General features: G+C 38.0%; 2 protein-coding genes across 4 annotated transcripts in view; both read left to right on the forward strand.

The window, feature by feature from the left end:
- MYH15 (myosin heavy chain 15) overlaps positions 1 to 18,637 on the forward strand; it is a 305,993-nt gene that overhangs the window by 155,214 nt on the left and 132,142 nt on the right. The gene's annotated exons all lie outside the window — the stretch shown is intronic.
- The window catches only part of IFT57 (intraflagellar transport 57), a 36,653-nt gene that overhangs the window by 12,665 nt on the left and 5,351 nt on the right, over positions 1 to 18,637 (forward strand). For 2 of the 3 annotated variants that reach the window (XM_020806376.3, XM_020806378.3), the window contains exons 3-9: positions 2,571 to 2,689; positions 3,164 to 3,254; positions 6,085 to 6,153; positions 7,072 to 7,191; positions 14,580 to 14,651; positions 16,250 to 16,381; positions 18,213 to 18,275. In XM_020806376.3, coding sequence (XP_020662035.1) covers positions 2,571 to 2,689; positions 3,164 to 3,254; positions 6,085 to 6,153; positions 7,072 to 7,191; positions 14,580 to 14,651; positions 16,250 to 16,381; positions 18,213 to 18,275 — 666 coding nt within the window. The remainder of the gene's footprint in view (positions 1 to 2,570; positions 2,690 to 3,163; positions 3,255 to 6,084; positions 6,154 to 7,071; positions 7,192 to 14,579; positions 14,652 to 16,249; positions 16,382 to 18,212; positions 18,276 to 18,637) is intronic. The other variant, XM_020806377.3, reaches the window with a different exon arrangement.

An 18,637-nucleotide genomic window follows, 5' to 3' on the forward strand; every position in this document is an offset into this window, starting at 1 on the left:
AGTAAGTTTAATAGGCCTGAGAATGGTGAGGGGAAGATAAATTTACTACTTGTCTTTAAAATCTGCTAGTTTTACTTTAAAAGCTGTTTGTTTGGGGTTAAATTGTACTTGGGTGAAAAGGTGCTCTGTTTGAGTTGAAACCTGCTTGTGTAGAAACGTGCTTGTTTTACTTTAAAAGCTGCTAGTTTTACTTTAAAAGCCGTTTGTTTTGGGTTAAACTGTGCTTGGGTGAAAAGGTGCTCCGTTTGAGTTGAAACCTGCTTGTGTAGAAACGTGCATAGGGGTACTTGCTTTAAAAGCTCTCTGCAAAGCCTTTCAGACCAGCGCCGATCAGCTATTAGGTGGGGAGAGGGAAGGAGCTGAGAAGAGCAGGGAGAAGAGCACAAAATGGCTGCCGTCTGCCGGGTGCCTGCTGGCTTTTAGCTGTTTAGGGCTCCTTTTTTTGGCTGTTCTGGGGTCTACCAAGGCACTGTGAAGAGCAAGGCTCAGTCTATAGCACTGGTTCTTAACCTTGGGTTACTCAGGAGTTTTGGACTGCAACTCCCAGAAGCCTTCACCACCAGCTGTCCTGACTGGGGTTTCTGGGAGTTGCAGTTCAAAAGCATCCGAGTAACAAAGGTTAAGAACCACTGGTCTATAGTACCTGGTAAGTGACTTTCTTTTAAATTTTTTAAAGTTTCTGACCTTCCCCCCCCCCATAAAAATGCATTAATTAATTTTCAATGCATTTTTATGGGAAATTTAGATTCAACTTGCAAACTTTTCAACTAGTTCTGGGCATCTAATAGAGAATGTATTTGCAAAGGGTGTTGCAGCAAGGAAACTAACTGTGCCTCCTGACTTCTAACTGGATTACAGTACCTGCTTCCTGATTTCAGCTACTATAGTTTGTATTCAGTTTTTTTGGCTTTGTGTGGCCTAACCTGTTGTGCCTTTCATGCTATAAATGTTCAATTATGTCAGAAACCAGAGATTTGGTCTTATGCTGAGCATGTGCTACTGCTGGTGAATGGGTTAAGCTTTGTGTTGCTGTTCTTTTGCATAACCTAAAGTAAATAAGGAAAACCAGTTGTTAAACAGTTTAATTCCACTATTTATCCTCCACACAACTAAAAGGGACCTCTCAATGCAGTGCCAAATCAGACAAACCATTTCTAACTTAATATAGGCTTGAGCTGTAGCTGGGCAGAGTTGCACAACAATCTCATCTGTCATTGAGACATTTCTATAAGCATGGGGAGGAGGTGGATGAAAGGAAATGTAAAATATAGGTAGAGTGATATAGGTCTTATCACTGGCTGATAATGGTCTATATCAATGGCACTGTTGACTGCTGTTCACTTTACATGGTTCAAATGTTTGTTTGTTTGTTTGTTTGTTTGTTTATTTATTTATTTATTTATTTATTTATTTATTTATTTATTTATTTATTTATTGGACTTATATACCATAGCGCTACAAGCACTCTCCGGGCGGTTTACAATTTTTAATTATACAGGCTACACATTGCCCCCCCCAGCAAGCTGGGTACTCATTTTACCGACCTCGGAAGGATGGAAGGCTGAGTCAACCTTGAGCCGGCTACCTGGGATTTGAACCCCAGGTCGTGAGCACAGTATTAGCTGCAGTACAGCGGTTTAACCACTGCGCCACGAGGCTCTTTTTAATGTTATTCTGTTATAGTTTATTAAATATTTTATTACTCTATTTGGTTCAGAATATATTTTCCCTGTGTTCCTCCTCTAAAAATTAAGTGCGTCTTAATGTCTGGTGCGTCTTATGGAGCAAAAAATATGGTAGGTTGCTAACTGGTGCATAGTATCATAATATAACACCAATACTGAAAGACCTGCACTGGTCAGTAACTTATTAGGCCCAATTCAAGGTATTGGTTATATTTATTTATTTACATTTCTGTGTTGTCTTTTTTCCAACTAAAGGGCTCAAGACAGGTCATAAGTTATTAAAAACAACTACAAATTAACTAAAACCGCAATGAATTATAACATTAAAAATGCTTGGATGTATACAGTATTAAAACAATTAGTTAAAAATGTTAAAACATATAAAATATCCAACATTCTAAATATTTTAACCTTTAAAGTCCCAAACAGCTTTCAATCTGGCTATCCAAGGGTCCACCTGTCCTTTGCGAGCCTATTTGGACATTAAGATTGGCCATAAAAATACTGACAATTTCAGAAGCCCACCTTAACAAGCTTATGGGAGAGCACCTTCTTCTACGTGGCACCCAAACTGGAATACACTCCATTTCAACTTACAGTCTGTTTCCACTCTAATTTTAAGAAGGGGGTAAAATCATAACTTTTTAGATTGGCATATGATGTTGTTTGGGCTGTATCCTTTGTTAATTTTAATGGTTTCAGTTTATTTGATTTTAATGAATTTATGATGGGGTTGGTTTACTTTATTTTATTTTATTTTGGCTGAATGTTGTTCATCAGTTTTCATTATTTTAAGAAGTTTGTAACCTTCCCTGAGTGCTGTTTTAGGAGAAAGGCACCATCATCATATCAGACTTCTGTTAATATTATGTAACTCTGTTTTAGGGGAGATCTGTGGATTTTCCTCCTTCAAAGTTGAAGGCAGGTTATGGAGAGCAAGCATGCTATGTTCTTGATTGTTTAGCAGAAGAAGCCTTGAAATATACATCTTTTGCATGGAAAAGGTATGAGAAATTAACAGTGTTCTTCCTGTTTATCTCTGTGATGGAATTTAGGTGCTGATTTTATAACTTAAGAAAGCCAGAGAATACAACAGTTCATATCCAGATAGCATTCTCTGAATTCAGTGAAGCTTATTTTTATATAACTGAGTATTGAATTGTTACATGCAGTAAATAATTTAAATTTTTAAAAATATAATTTTATCAGGGTTGTCATTTTTATTTTATTTTTAAATTAACAAGAAATGAGGAATAGTAACAAATAATGTTCTTGCTTTTAAACTTCATCTCACCTTTTCATGTTTTTGTTACTGTCATTTTAGACATACTATACTATCTCTAATACTGTTTTGTATCTTTCCAAACAAGTTTATGATTTCTGTATTTTAATGTAAAAATTGAATTTTAATGTAAGATGGAAAAGCAAAAGTGGCTACATCAACTTGCTTTCTCAGGAAATTACACTTATTGTTCCAGGCCCATATATCCGACAGAGGAGCTAGAAGAAGAGGCCATAACTGAAGATGATGCTGAACTGACTCTTAATAAAGTGGAAGAAATACTTGCAGTATGTGTGTAATTTTATGTTATTTCTGTTATTGTTAATGAGGAATAAGCTCATTTGTGGATAAGTATTTAACACAGCAGTCCTTTATATGTCTGTTCAGGAGTAAGCCTCATTGTATTGTAATTTTTAGTCCTTTCATGTTTTACTATGTTACATTTTTAGTCTACCTACATTGGTGAGTTTGTAACTAATAAATAAAACTGCCAGATAGGATTGCATTGTAAATGTGCAAAAGGTTAATGAAGATGTTTATTGTCCAAATACATCTTACATTTTGATGTTTGTGTCTTCTCATTAGCTTTTCCTGTGCCTATAAATGCAGTACAGCATTGTCTTGAATCAAGATACATACATTGTGATTCTGAGAAACTAGCTGACTATTGTGAATGTTATATTCATGTAAACTGGGATAGTTGAGATTTTGAACGGTTGAACTGTGGCAAAAAAGCCCAGTTAGATTTCTGTAAATATATGGCAGAATGAAGTGGTAATTCTGAGGCAGTAAAATGGTCTACACCATATCATACTGTACCTCTAGTGAACTACCAGTTTTTAAAAATATTCTGACATTTATTCTATAAGTAGATTTTTTCTCTCCCTGTTATACTGCCCTTTTACTTTACAGGAAGCATTTTTATTTTATTTTATTTATATGCCACGTTTCTCCCCAAGGTGGCTCACATACTGTTATGATTATACTGAGACCACCATAAGAACTATACTAAAAACAATTAAATATTTGTCGATATTAAAACCACCACTAAAAACATTTTAAATCATTAGTTGTTGTAGTTGTTAGTCGTTAAGTCGTGTCCGACTCTTCATGACCCCATGGACCAGAGCATGCCAGGCCTTCCTGTCTTCCACTGCCTCACGGAGTTTGGTCAAATTCATGTTGGTAGCTTCGATTACACTGTACAACCATCTCGTCCTCTGTCGTCTCCTTCTCCTCTTGCCCTCACACTTACCCAACATCAGGGTCTTTTCCAGGGAGTCTTCTCTTCTCATAAGATGGCCAAAGTATTAAAGCCTCAGCTTCAGGATCTGCCCTTCCAGTGAGCTCTCGAGGTTGATTTTCTTCAAAATGGATAGGTTTGTTCTCCTTGCTCTCCAGGGGACTCTCAAGAGTCTCCTCCAGCACCACAATTCAAAAGCATCAATTTTTCAGTGGTGAGCCTTCTTTACGGTCCAGCTCTCACTTCAATATATCACTACTGGAAAAACCATAGCTTTGACTATGCGGACCTTTGTTGGCAAGGTGATGTCTCTGCTTTTTAAGATGCTGTCTAGGTTTGTCATTGCTTTCCTCCCAAGAAGCAGGCGTCTTTTGATTTTGTGGCAGCTGTCACCATCTGCAGTGATCATGGAGCCCAAGAAAGTAAAATATGTCACTGCCTCCATATCTTCCCTTTCTATTTGCCAGGAGCTGTTGGGACCAGTGGCCATGATCTTAGGTTGTTTTTTTTAATGTCGAGCTTCATACCATTTTTTGTGCTCTCCTCTTTCACCCTCATTAAGAGGTTCTTTAAGTCCTCCTCACTTTCTGCCATCAGAGTGGTATCATTTGCATATCGGGGGTTGTTGATATTTCTTCCAGCAATCTTAATTCCGGTTTGGGATTCCTCCAGGCCAGACATTCGCATGATATATTCTGCATATAAGTTAAATAAGCTGGGGGACAATATACAGCCTTGTCGTACTCCTTTCCCAATTTTGAACCAATCAGTTGTTCCATATCCAGTTCTAACTGTTGCTTCCTGTCCCACCTATAGATTTCTCAGGAGATAGATAAGGTGGTCAGGCACTCCCATTTCTTTAAGAACTTGCCATAGTTTTCTGTGGTCCACACAGAAAACTATGGCTGACCTAGAATCACACCGTCCACGTCTGCTGCGGATCAGTGAGTGGACCATCTGGCCCCATGGGGCTGGTCCCTTGTTAACGCCACCTGTGCGGGGATATATGAATACCCCCATCTCTAGTCAGCAGTCTGCCTGCAGAATTTTGAACCAGCTGAAGTTTAAGAACACTCTTCAAATGTAGCTATAAGTAGAGCATGTTGCAGTAATCCAAATGGAATGTAACTAAAGCATATGTCATTGTGGCCAGATCAAGCATTTCAAGGAACACTTGCAGCTGCTGCACCAGCACAACATTAAAAATTTGACACCCTCTCAATCTGGAGTGACCTCTTTCATGTCTTCTTGTTGGAAGTGGAGGCCAGGAATTAATCACAGTACTTGGAATGCAGTATAGAATGATTGACTTCAAGCTAGCTTTGGTTTGGCACCTTTTAACTTGGAAAAGGAAAATTGTTAACCTGAATTATTGTGAACAGTCTTGTTTAAATTGCTGCATGTCCAAGGACTTACGCATTTGATGTTTTGCTGTACGCAGATCATAAGGTCATATGGGCAAATGTTAGTATATAAAAAGTCATTGATATTCCTGGTAGCAATTCCTGTTAGTACAGCAGTAATATTCCAGCTGTTACAATTGTAGGAATTTCTGCCAGCTGTATCAGTGACTGCTAGTTTCCATGTTAGCTTGGCATGAACTTTCAGCAGCGAGGAGGCCAGGAATACTCCCAGATGTCTTATGTGAGCTGCTGCACATCCTATTTTAATGCAAGGAAGAGCAAAGCTGTTGTGATAATGACTACTAAAGGAAGGAAACTCACAAAAAGCTCCAAGTATTGCTCAGTGGCAGTGCAAAAAGCTATCTTTCATTTTAGCTTGGTTAAATGCAAATGTTTATGATCTTTTTCATAAAACATTCTTAAACCATAGCCTTGCCTGTCTTACTAAACAATTTTCCATATATTTTTAAGGAAGAAGAGACAGACAACGAAGACAACTACATTGATCTGAACGTTTTAAAGGCGCAAACGTACAAATCAGTAAGTGTTTTCCTATGTCTGTCAAATGCTGGTTTGAAAGGTGCACTTTTATAAGTGAAAGGCACTTCATATGTAAGTTTCCCACCAGCGCTGTTTACAGGTTCCACTAGAGGTGAGATAGAGAACTCCCAAAATGTCACCCTGCTGTCTGGGTCATTTTGCCAGTTGTAGTCTAATTTTTCTTATCTCCGTTTCTCATTCTGCTCTTGAAGTGCCTCCAAGCAATTGGTATGGAAAATGGGGGGGGGGGAATACAGGGACTGATGGCCCAGAACAGATGGGAAAGCTCTTCCTCATAAAGCAAGAGTCATATGTATATTTTTGGATGCAAGTCTGTGAACTGTTTATCATAGATCTGCTGTAATTTGGTTAATGAACTATTAAATGGTCATGTAAAAATGGCAGTTGAGGCTTATTTTGACTATAATTTTAGAATTATCGAATGCAAAATTAGTTACTGTATCAACCAAGACAGATCTACTTCTCTTTTTTAAAGGTATCAGGGATGCACTTGATTCTTCTAACATTTCTTTTTCTACAACTTAAATGTCTAATGTTTTTTGCCATGCTACTAAATTTTTGTGCTTAAGTAATAGAAAGGCTAATCCCAGGGGCTTCCCCATGTTAATTATTCATAGATGTTTTTCTTTCAAGCAGTTCTAAAGTCATAATAATGTTTTTATGCATTTTGCATAAGGAGTGTCTCTTCTTTGTGGCATTTTTAGATGATGTAGTTCACTGGTTCTTAACCTTTGTTACTCAGATGTTTTTGGACTGCAACTCCCAGAAGCCTTCACCATCAGCTCTGCTGGCTGGGGTTTCTGGGAGTTGCAGTTCAAAAACAACTGAGTAACAAAGGTTAAGAACCACTGATGTAGTTGATTATTCAAGATGCATGTGATATAAATTTCTTGATAGGATATGACTGAATCAAAGCAAGAAGAGATTTTAGAATCAACAGTAGATGCTGCTGAATGGAACCTTGAGGTGGAACGGGTTCTTCCACAACTGAAAGTTACAATCAGAACCGACAATAAGGTGGGTATGGGCTTACGTGTAATGCTATTCTTCTCCTAATTAAGTAATTCAGTCTCTTGAAATAATCTATGTCTCTTTATGTTTTTGTGTATGTTTGTGTTTGTTTAAAACCTTACTTTTGTGTATGTTTGTGTTTGTTTAAAACCTCATTTTTTTCTTAGCAGTAGGACTCAAAGTGACTGGCTTATAAGGATTATTAAAACACGAGTAATGAAACAATTTAAGATGCAGTACACTACAATAGTTTTAAAAATTGTTGACAGGTAGCAAATAAAGTTCCTTTAAAACAATCTGAAACCATGTTTATATTCTTTTAAAAAATAAAGATAACTCCTCCATTAACCCCTTCCTAACAGCAATTAATTTATTTAAAAGTCTTCATAAAAAGGCCAGCAGGGAGGTGGCCAACCTGGTCTCTTGTGGAAGACAGTTCCACTGTGTGGGAACAGAACCAAACAACTGTTTCTCAAATGTGCACCACACAAGTCTATGAAGGCATTGGGAGGAAGGCCTCTAGCAGTCATCTTAAAACCCTTGGAGACTCACACGAGGAGATATATTTCCTCAGATAGTATGGACCCAAGTTATGTAGCATCTTAAAGATCAAAAATAGCACTTTGAACTGTGCCCAAAATTGGGCTGGTAGCTATTGATGCTGCTTTATTTGCTTAAAGCCCATGCTGTAATCAACATATTGTGAACTGCTTCGTATAGGCATTCTAAAGCTGCTGAATATGAGCGCCTTTTGTTCTGCAAAATATCGCACTTAAATGTGAAGTGTGATTAAAGCTACTTGACTGATATTAAAGCACTTAAAATAGATTACTGCTTGCAAATAAAGTACTTGTGTTCCAGCATAAACATATTTGAAGAGTTTTTAAATATATGGATCTTATGAAAGTAGCACAGATATATAAACAAATTGATTTTTGAGAGAGATGAAGAGCAGGGGAATTTTTTAGTATCAAGTTGTTTGGATCAATATATGTATGTTTAACCACACTTGAAGAAGTCATATTTTTTAGGAACGCTAAATCTGATTAAAATGTTATCTTCATAGCAATTCAACTGCTGAACAGTTTTTCCTGAGGAAGAACTGAATGTTCAAAAAATGTCTCATACTATCATGGCATCTGATGATTTTTCTGCCCAGTGGTTCTTGCCTTCTGCATCTTTCCTTGATTTAGTGAGACCTCTAACCCCTCATCTGTATCTGCTGTCAGTGTGTCTCATCTAAAGCATTTCTTTATATTTTGTGTTTCTAGTGAACTAGTTGTCAGCTTGGCAACTTTCAGCAATACAGTGGTGCCTCGCAAGACGATTGCCTTGGGGGACAAAAAATCTGCAAGATGATTGGTTTTTGCGATTCCCTATGGTGCCTCGCAAGATGGTTTTTTCTATGGCTGTGCTTCACGAGACTTTTTTTTTTTTTTTTTGAGACGGATGACTTGCAAGATGAATAAATTTCATTCGTCTTGGGAGGTTCCCATAGGGTTTTTTCACAAGACAACAATTTTCGCGAAACAAATTAAAACAGCTTGCGAGGCACCACTGTATTGATTCCTCGTTCCTGTATTTTGCATCCACATGTACAAATATCAATGCACAGACATCCCTGTGACAATATTTCCCTGTTTGTGCATCTTTTATTTTCCTAGTTCCTAATCTTCTCCCTCAACACACACTCTCCATATGTTTTCATTTATGTACTTGGGGGTAAATTTAAATTTCATTTGATCACTAATTTAATGTTTTAAATAAAGTTTCATGTATTTAGTTCTGTTTAAATGTATTAGCTGCCTGGATAGCTCAGTGAGCTAGAGATCAGGAGTCAGAAGTTGGAATTTCAAGTCCCCATTGGGCAGCCTGTGTGGTCTTGGACAAACTGCACAGTCCCAGGATGCCCCTAGAAAGAAGGGAACGGTAAACTACTTCAGAGTATTCTCTTCCTAGAAAACCGTGAAAAGGATCACCATAAATCAGAATTGACTTGATAGCACACAATTATATTATAATTAAATATATTGCTGGTGCGTAGTCTTGTTTCTCGCTCTTTGTCGTCATCTTCAATATGATGAAGTGGAACTCTTAGTCTCTACCCAGTTCTACTCCCCTCTCACCCACCAACTCACCTTTCTCTAGATTCCTACTTTCCTCCCTTTTTGCAAGGTGTTGAAACTTTGGAACTACTTTCGTCTGAAGTCTTGGAGTCATCTTCAGTGCTCTCCCAAACATCCAGAGTCAAATTGCACCTTGCTAGTTGTCGTCTTGAAAATGTGGGCTTCCTTCTTGGTGTATGTTGCTGACATTTTCATTGCTGCCTTGGTTTTCTTTGCTAATGTAGATAGCACCAGTAGAAACTGCTGAAACTAGTATGCAGTGAGATGACTAGATTTATGCATCTTCTAAGTGTTTTGTATAGCTTAGTGGGTTGAGTACTTGTCCGTGGACCTGGAGGGTAGAATGTTCTTTTCCCTCCGTATCTCCCAAAAGAGCCAGTCTGTTTAGCTTTTAGCAAGCTTCACAGTCTCAAGGTGCTCCCAGAAGAAGGGAATGGTAAACCATTGCTGAGTAACTTATACTAAAGAGCTGTAGAAGGAGTTGCCGTAAGTCAAAATTGACTTGACAGCATGTAGTTATTATTGTTATAATATAATTAGCTGCAACATTCCAGAGTCGAAATGGGTTACTCTCTTATCAGTACTCTAATTAAACTGACTCAATTCACTTCTTGATGTTTCCCCTCTCTTTTTAGTTAAGTCAGAAAAATCTTTGTGAAAACCCTGCAGCTTGTCTATTACTATAATTATTTTCTCTTCTTGCCTATAATTATATTTCTCTTACACTGACCCCTTTTTGCCCTGCGTATTAATGTCAGACCTCTACTCAAACACCTAGTTCTTGATAACAGGATTTGAGGTGATGAAACCTGTTTCTCACCTAATGCAGATCGGATAATATTTAATATATTTTATTATGATGACTGGTATCCTACAGAACAGGTACAACAACAGTGTGAGTTTTCAAATTCTTAGGAATTCTTTATCAGGCAGTTAGGGGAAGATGCAAAGAATTAATTGTATGTTGTCCCTGTTGTATGTTTCTGTAGTTGCAGGATGTTGAATGCAGGCTCAATCAAGAGAAAAGGTGCTGGGATGCATTGTCTCCATCCCTCAATGAATAGAGAGGTGGCTGAGAGTCAGGCAACTCTCCATAGACTTCTTCAAAGCCACAGGCTTTTGGATTGATTTGGCAGATATTTTTGTATCATTCGAGCCAACAATTACATTTAGCTGGTATACTAGGTATTTTAAAAGATTAGCCAGTCCTCTGAGGTCACTGAAGTCCTCCTTGTGGTATAGTCTTCTGTATCGCTTTGGATTGCAGGCTGACCTAAAGTAGTATGTATGAATATGGCTGAATATTCCTCCAAAGGGGGGAGAAAAATTTTCACATCTACTCCATGAATCACACATGTGGGTACTTCTGCGCCTACACAAAACAGTCTCAAGCACATTCTAGAGCTTTACCCCTCCCTTCGCTCATTCACTGCTTCACCCAATGGTTATTCCCTCAGATGCTTTCTAAGTGCTGCCAAGGCAGCTTCTTGCACTGTCTGCAGCAAGACATGAAATGAAGAATATGTTTGCAGCAGTAGTCTTCCAAGAGTATGCATGCCTAAGATCGTCAGGAATATCTGACAAATCCAGGAGTCGCATAAAATGCTTACCCTTTGAGGGTGAGGGATTCTTCAGTGCTAAGTCTAGTGACATAACAGAACACTGCAAAATGTATAGTTTTCACACTTCAATATCCAGATTGGATTTGATAAAAAAAAATTAAATCTGATTTTTTAACCATTTCAATTAAAAAAATACATTTTTAAATTTACATTGCGATTGAAATAAATTTTATTTTTAAAAAATCATTGATTTTTATCTACCCTGATATTCACAAAGAGACAATATACTTAGCAAAGAGGAAGATCACCTGCCGATAAACAAAGAACAATAACTCAGACATTACCTGTTTATTCTAAACAGAAACCAACTTGGTCAAGGTACAAGACTCCCAACATCATCTGCACAAAAGAGTGAAGAGTCATCAAAATGATTTTGACTTGGATACTCTCAAGATCAATAGTTTTAAAAAATAATTTTGAATCTAACATCTTACTCTTCCACTTAATCTACTATGGCACCTTTTTACACCACTGACCAATGGGTATTTGCCATCATATCCCATGGTTGTGCTGTTGAATTCAAAACACTTCAAAATAGAGATTGAAAGTGAGTGTAGAAGAGACACTTCAACTGCTTTGGATCTTGGTCTAAAAGTAAATGTGAAAAAAATTCACCTTCAGCCACAAAACAAAATCCAGTATATCAGGGCAATTTTGGATTCAGAAAAAGAGAGAATATTTCTGCCAAAGGGCAAAGTGGACAAAATAACTTTATTGGCATCAAAGTTCAAACCACACAAAAAAGTAAAGGAACACGCAGTTCAAATTTACTAGGATTGATGGCATCTATGACAGCATTAGTAGCTCATGCACGGCACAAGATGGTACCTTTTCAAGCATGGTTCCTTCTTTCCACAGCATGAAAGACATACTTGAAAAAACTGGCAGTTATGAAAGAGTTAGCCCTTATTTCAATGGGGGCAAAAAGAACACAATTTATTGATAAATATGCTTATCAAAGCAGTCTTTTCTGGCAATAACAACAGATGCCAGTTTGACAGGATTGGGAACCCCTTGTCAAGGGAAGAAGATTCATGCACCATGGGGGGAAAGTGATACAGATGATAACAGATAATATCTGGTGTTCGGCCTTGTGGCCCCTGCTTGTTTCCCCAAACACAGAGCACGCCTTCTGATACGCTGCCACCGGTTGATCTCTTTTATCAACCTAGTTTACTTAGAAAAGACGAAGGTCCATCCAGTACTGACGTTTCAACAGAACAAGTTTATTAATTACAGATGGTTGCTGGAATAATTCACAAGCATATTCTTCAGGATTCATCAATCAATATTAACCTCCATTAATTATCACAGGTTACACTCTAACTAATCACTCCTCAAACCCCAAACTATCTTTCTCTCTTTCATTCCAGACTCAGACTCTGACTGACTCTAACTGACTTTCTCCTCTCAGGCTCCACCTTTTAAGATATCTTTTGGCCCCGCCTCTTAACCACATTAACATATAATATGAATAATGCATAACTTACAACGCATAACTTAGGTTGAACGCTCCGTTACCAGTATGATGTACTACATAAACAAACAAGGAAGAAGACATTCAATGACTCCACTACTGATAACAATGCACTTGTGGGGAAGGTGCATAGAAAGAGCCCGTGTCAATCCACGTTTCTGGGAAAAACAATCAAATTGCAGATACTCTTGGCAAGCGTCAGATGCAGTCTTTCAAATAGGAGTCATCAAACAACCTGTCTTCTGTCTGTCGTGTTAGTTATGTTCATGATGTGGCGGCAGAGAGAGGAACTAATGGAATGACCATTGGATGGAGCAGTGTGTGAAGTGTAAAGCTCTAGATCAAGGGTTCCCAAACTTGGTTGTTCTTGAACTAAAACTCCAAGGATCCTTCAGCACTAGCTGTGCTGGCCAGGATTTCTAGGATTTTGTCCAAGAACATCTGGGGACCCAAAGTTGGGGAACAGTGCTCTAGAACATTCCTGCACAGGCACAGAAGTACCGATGAATTTGTATGAATTTGTGGGTGACCACTCAAAGAAACAGGTGAATAGCCTTAACATGGTCTTCTTCCTTAAATATAAACATGTTGTTAGTAGAGAATTTTATTTTTAATGGATGAATGTTCATCTCCAGTATAAACTTGCTACCTTCCTATGGTTTGTAAGAACGACACTAAAGGCACTTTGGTTGTAACTATAATTTTGTTTGTATTTTCGTTTTTACACAGGTGCATCAGATATTGCACAGTGACTATAATGTTCAAACTTGAATATGAGAAATCTAGGTTAACGTGTCCATTGACCTATGGAAGTCACTAGCCTTTAACCTGTCTCCTGCTACCAACTTAAGTTAAAGTGGCACTTTATGGTTTTGTTAGGGCAAGGGTGGGCATGTATTTCAGTCTGAAGTCAATTTCAGAAAAATTCTGGGGCTTGCATTCCAATGATTGATGTGCCAAAGGCAAAAAGGTAAGAGGTTTAAGCCTCTTAGTGCCAGTAACTAAACTTTAGGAGAGGCATTTCCCCTTGTTGGAATTAGAGGACAAAAACAATATGAAAATTGACAAATAATGAAATGATGGCGATATGAAGGAGGATTTTGCATCTTGTGACATTCAGGAAGACAGAATTCAGCCTCAGGAACTGGGGCTCCCCATCCCTTCCTTAAAAGAAAGTGTGGGATACAAATGAAGAAAATGTGAGTGGTATCAACTGACTATTTTCCCCATGGAATATTAACCATAAGTGAAACAGATTCTCTTAGCCCTGCCGTGACCCATCCTACCCTTCAAATCACCCCTGAGATTGGGAAGGCCAAGATGCTGCATATTGGAAGGGACAGAAGGGAAAGTTCCATTGTGTGAACAGGTTTCCTCATGCAACATGGGATATTACCAATTAATTTTGGTTGTTGTGGGTTTCCCGGGCTATTTGGCCATGTTCTTAAGATTCTTCTTCCTAACGTTTCGCCAGTCTTAGTTTTACTTCTGCTTTCCTATTTCTTCTGCAATGTTTTACATTTTGATATTTCCCACTGAAGACTGGTTCCTCTAGTCAGTTTCAGCTGAAAAGTGGAAACTACAGAGAGAAAGGCAGGGTAGAAATTTAGCAAACAAATACACCTAAATAAACAACTACCTTGAAATTCATCCTCATAAACTTATCTTGTAGGTCTGAAAAGGCTTAGGCTGCCTGCTATTTGTCCTTCTCCTTTCCTAGAGCTCTGGGAACAGATAACTACAACTTGTATGTTTTGCACAGTACCTAAAATTCTGTCAGTGCTAAACTTGATCAGTAATGTAGTTGTGGTAGTAATGAGCATAGATTTTGATTAGTTGGTAAATGCATTCACATCCTGTTTTTCTGTATCAGAAGGAGAGAATGAAGCTTAAATCAATATTAGTGCCTGGAGCACTCTGTCAGAATTATTTCTGGAACAGGAATATTCACAAACAAATATCCAATTGCAAACATCCATTGGCAGTCATGTGCAGAGGTTTTTTTTTTTTTCAGAGCACAGATGTGTCCTAGGCTTTTAGATGATCATTCTAATGCAACAGTCATAGGATTGAAACATGCTACTTTTGGTTGATACACTGCAGATCTGTCTGTGACTAATCAGTTATAATGTAAATTGTAACCTTGCATATATATCCCTCTTTTTAAAGGACTGGCGAATTCATGTAGATCAGATGCACCAGCACCAAGATGGAATTGAGTCTGCTTTAAAAGATACCAGGGTAAGCGTCTGGTGTGCATAAGTAATCCAAAGATAGTAGAATTTTGATAACTTAGTGGTAGCTCTTGTGATTGTAACTTGAGAACTTCCTCTCTGCAAGGAATCTTTCAAGTGTGTGTGAGTCACTTGCTCCCAAATCTCTTGGCACTGCATGGTGTTGCTTAACTGTGGCTTCAGTTAAGAGGCAGTACACGTTTCTGTTTCTTGAAGCAAGCTTTTACAAGTCCTGTGGCATCATTTTCCCCCAGGAGCTTCTTGAGCATAGCAAAATAAGCTACTTCTGTCTGACATCTGGCTTTCTCTTGAGCAGTGCTTTCTTTGCCAGTTGGAACTCCTTTTCTGCAGCAGAAAATTTGGAAAGGCTTCTGGAGATAACTACATGTGGGGTTCAAAGACTCGCATATGGACTCTAGCCTTATTCAGACATTCAAAAAATTGGGGGAGGGTAATCTGTAAGTGTGATTAGGGAGAGTTCTAATCCAACCCCACCTATCACTGCTTCCGCAGAGAACACCGTGCAGTGCCAAGAGATTTGGAAGCAATGTCTTTCAAATATTCTGTTTGCCATGGAGAAGCTCTACCTACTGTATAGTACTCCTTTACTACTCCAGGCAGAAGGTGTGCCTAAAACTATTTCCCTTGTCAGGTATTCAGGTTAATCCTTTTTTGAACATGAGAATAGGGCTTTTGTTTCTAATAGAAGTTTCTTCCTGATAATGGTTTGGTCAGTTTGCCTCTGAGAGGTTGGTTTCAAATTTGAAGCCCTTTGTCATCCACATTTAAAATGTCAGAGGAATTCAAGGTGTGTATGAAGGCTATTCAGCGTCCGTATTTCAGTGCCTACAACAGGCAGGTCGTCCTCACTACAGAATTGTATCTTTCATTATAAGACAGTGATAGCTACAAGGTTTGCAATTTTTGTTATAGCAGTCACTGACTGCATCGACTTTTAAAGCAGTGTGACAGATAAGAAAGAGTGGAGCCCGAGAAGCTGTTCGAGCAACTAAAGTTGCACACAGTGTCCAATTGTGATAATTTGACCTAATAAAGCTAATTAAAGTGATCAGATTTGACTCCTAGTGAGGAGTTACTATCAGAAAGTAAGTTCCAACATTAAGAAGTGAAGATTAAATGCTGTTTCATTCTTTAAAAAAGAATTGCTCTCATCTCCTTAAGAGTTGTTAGAACATGAGATCATACATTAACAAATGAGTGAGTGTTTTTATCCTTTTGTTAGTGTCCAAATTTTCTGACGGAGGCACAAGATTAAATGGATAGATAAACAGCAGAAGCACAAAGATAACTGTGGGTCTAGTTTTTAGTGAATAATGTACTAGGATCCAAAGCGCTGTGCAATTAGTTTTTTCACAGAATGTGTTTGTAATTCTTTAACATTTGACTCCTTCCCTCTTCCAGGTAAGTTAGTTTTGCAATGAAGAGGATTTTCAGAAATTGATTGGATGTGGGTAGGAGTCTGAGGGTCAGGAAAAAGAGTCAAAAGTCCAACTGAATGTCCCTGTGCTCCTCAGCCTGCCTCAATTAGCTCATTGCATCCCAGCCAGTCTTCATAGATAACAGACTGAAATAAAACTCTTACAGGGCTATCTTGATAAACTTCATAACGAAATCAGCAGGACTCTGGAGAAGGTTAGCAGTCGTGAAAAGTACGTCAACAATCAACTAGAGCATTTAGTTCAAGAATATCGTTCTGCACAAGCACTTCTGAGTGAGGTAATAACTGATGTTCCACTCACCCATCCTTATAGTTTTGGATTGCTGTCAACAAACTACTGTACAGTGATGAACTTTATAGTTTTAATAGCAAGTTTTGACTGTTAAACGCTCACTAAAATACCCACTTAGCATACTATGGAAGAAAAAGATATACAGTAAGACATTCTTCTTGGTGGTCTGTGATTCACACTCACAGGCCTATGAGACAGTCTCAGGAACATTCTACAGCTTTAAGCCCTCCTCTCAGCTAATGTGCCACTTTACCCAATGGTCACTCCCTAGTTCCCTCTAATCATCCTGGTTAGATGTGTAAGTGAGTTGGCCACACTGAATTGTGACAAATTTTAAAGTTTCATAAAGATAAGGTGTCTTTGTTTATGGACATTTCATTCTTTATACGGTAATCTCAAGCTTTCATACAAACCATCTATTAGTATTATCTACTTTTTTCCAACAGCTACATCCTCCTGGAATGGAGATTTCACACACTGGATGTTAGGGATGCTCTTGTGTTCTATGTTGATAGAACAAGTTATTTTAGGAAAACTAGTTACCAGGGAAATTTTAAAAAGGTGAATAAATATTGCAAAGACTATCTAAATGGGTAATGAAAATGATCTTATTGTCCTATGTCTTTTGCCTACTATCTTGAAGGCGAATTCAACCCGAGCTACAACTGCTTGAACAGCCTTTTTAAAAGGAATCCAATTGTAGGATATTTGCAAGACTGCAACTTGGTTCCAGCCTATGACTTTCGTGGACCATTATATGTTAGAGCCCAGTTGAATGCATAGTTTAGTCATGTGGTGCAGTCTTCTATCTCATCAGCTGGTAAGATGACTTAGAAGTCACCCATGTGTGTGAATCAGAGACCACAAAGGAGGAGGAAAGGTTACTTACCTGTAACTGTGGTTCCTCGAGTGGTCATCTGAATTCACACAACCCGCCCAACCTTCCCTCTGTCTGTCAGGCTACCTCCACTTATGCTGTGGCACTGGATAGAGGGACCAGAGGAGTGACTGTTGGATGCAGCAGCATATTAGTGATCAAAGCTTTAGAATGTCATAAAGACCATCTGTACAGGTGCAGCAGAACTCATGTGTGAGAATTCACAATGACCACTCAAACAACCAGTTACAAGTAAGTAACCTGTCCATTCTATCTTGGTTTTGCTCCCTTTGTAAATTATACATTAAATAATATAAGTATCTTCACCCCCTTTCTGTTGCATTTATTTAGGAATTTTGTAGATTCCTTCACTTAATAGATAAAAGTATCAAAGTAAACCAGCTACTGCACAGAGAAATGTGATACAATGTAGTTAAAAACCCAGCTTCCCATCTATTCAAACTTGTTTATAATAACTCAAACTACAACTAGCTTAAGATAGAAATAATAATAAAAAACATCTTTACTTACAATTAATTCTTTACCTACAGTCAGAAAAGTAAGGAAGAATAAAAGAAAGAAATTCTATCCTCAATCATGTAGGGGGGCTCAGTTCGCCATTGCAACCACATGGCCAAAGGTTAAGAGCAAAGCAAAATCATGTCTTCTCTTTTCAAAGGTCAGGACATAAAAAAGATAAACAAATAATGGAGGTGGAGACAAACAGGAAAGCCAGGGAAAATAGAGTTTACTTATAGGTTAGTTGGAAAGTAAGTTCCTCTGTGTCCAGAAACACCTCCCACAAAGAGCTAGTGTTAGTAAACATATAAAGCTGTTGTTTTCTCCAACATTTTTACATTTAGGAGTGTATGCCTTAAAACAGGATCATTCACAGAGTCGATATGTTTTATTTACAGAATATTTTCACTTTTCCCAACAGGCCAAGGAGAAATACCAACAAGGAAGTGGAGGTGTGACAGAGAGGACTAGAATTCTATCTGAGGTAGAACATCTTTATGTTTATATGGTACTATTTATTTATTGAATTTATATCCCACCCATCTAGTCAATAGACTACTCTGTCACAATCCAAATGAATACTTTTGTGTGTTTATCTCTTTCTAACATGTTTAATAATTTATTAATTTATGTGTTTCTTCCTTTTATTTCTGTGCCATCTTTCTCCCAGTGATGGGACTCTACTGTCATTGTTACAACATTGTGTTTTCAGACACTTTCATCTGTAGTATTTGATATGTTAGGACATTTGCAGTAGAATTCATTTTTTCATTAATATGATCTTCTGTAGGATTATTGCCAAGTATCCATTCAGACTTACTATTCTACAGTGATTAGGTTTTGCTA

Source organism: Pogona vitticeps, chromosome 3 (assembly GCF_051106095.1).
Source record: "Pogona vitticeps strain Pit_001003342236 chromosome 3, PviZW2.1, whole genome shotgun sequence".
Taxonomy (NCBI): domain Eukaryota; kingdom Metazoa; phylum Chordata; class Lepidosauria; order Squamata; family Agamidae; genus Pogona; species Pogona vitticeps.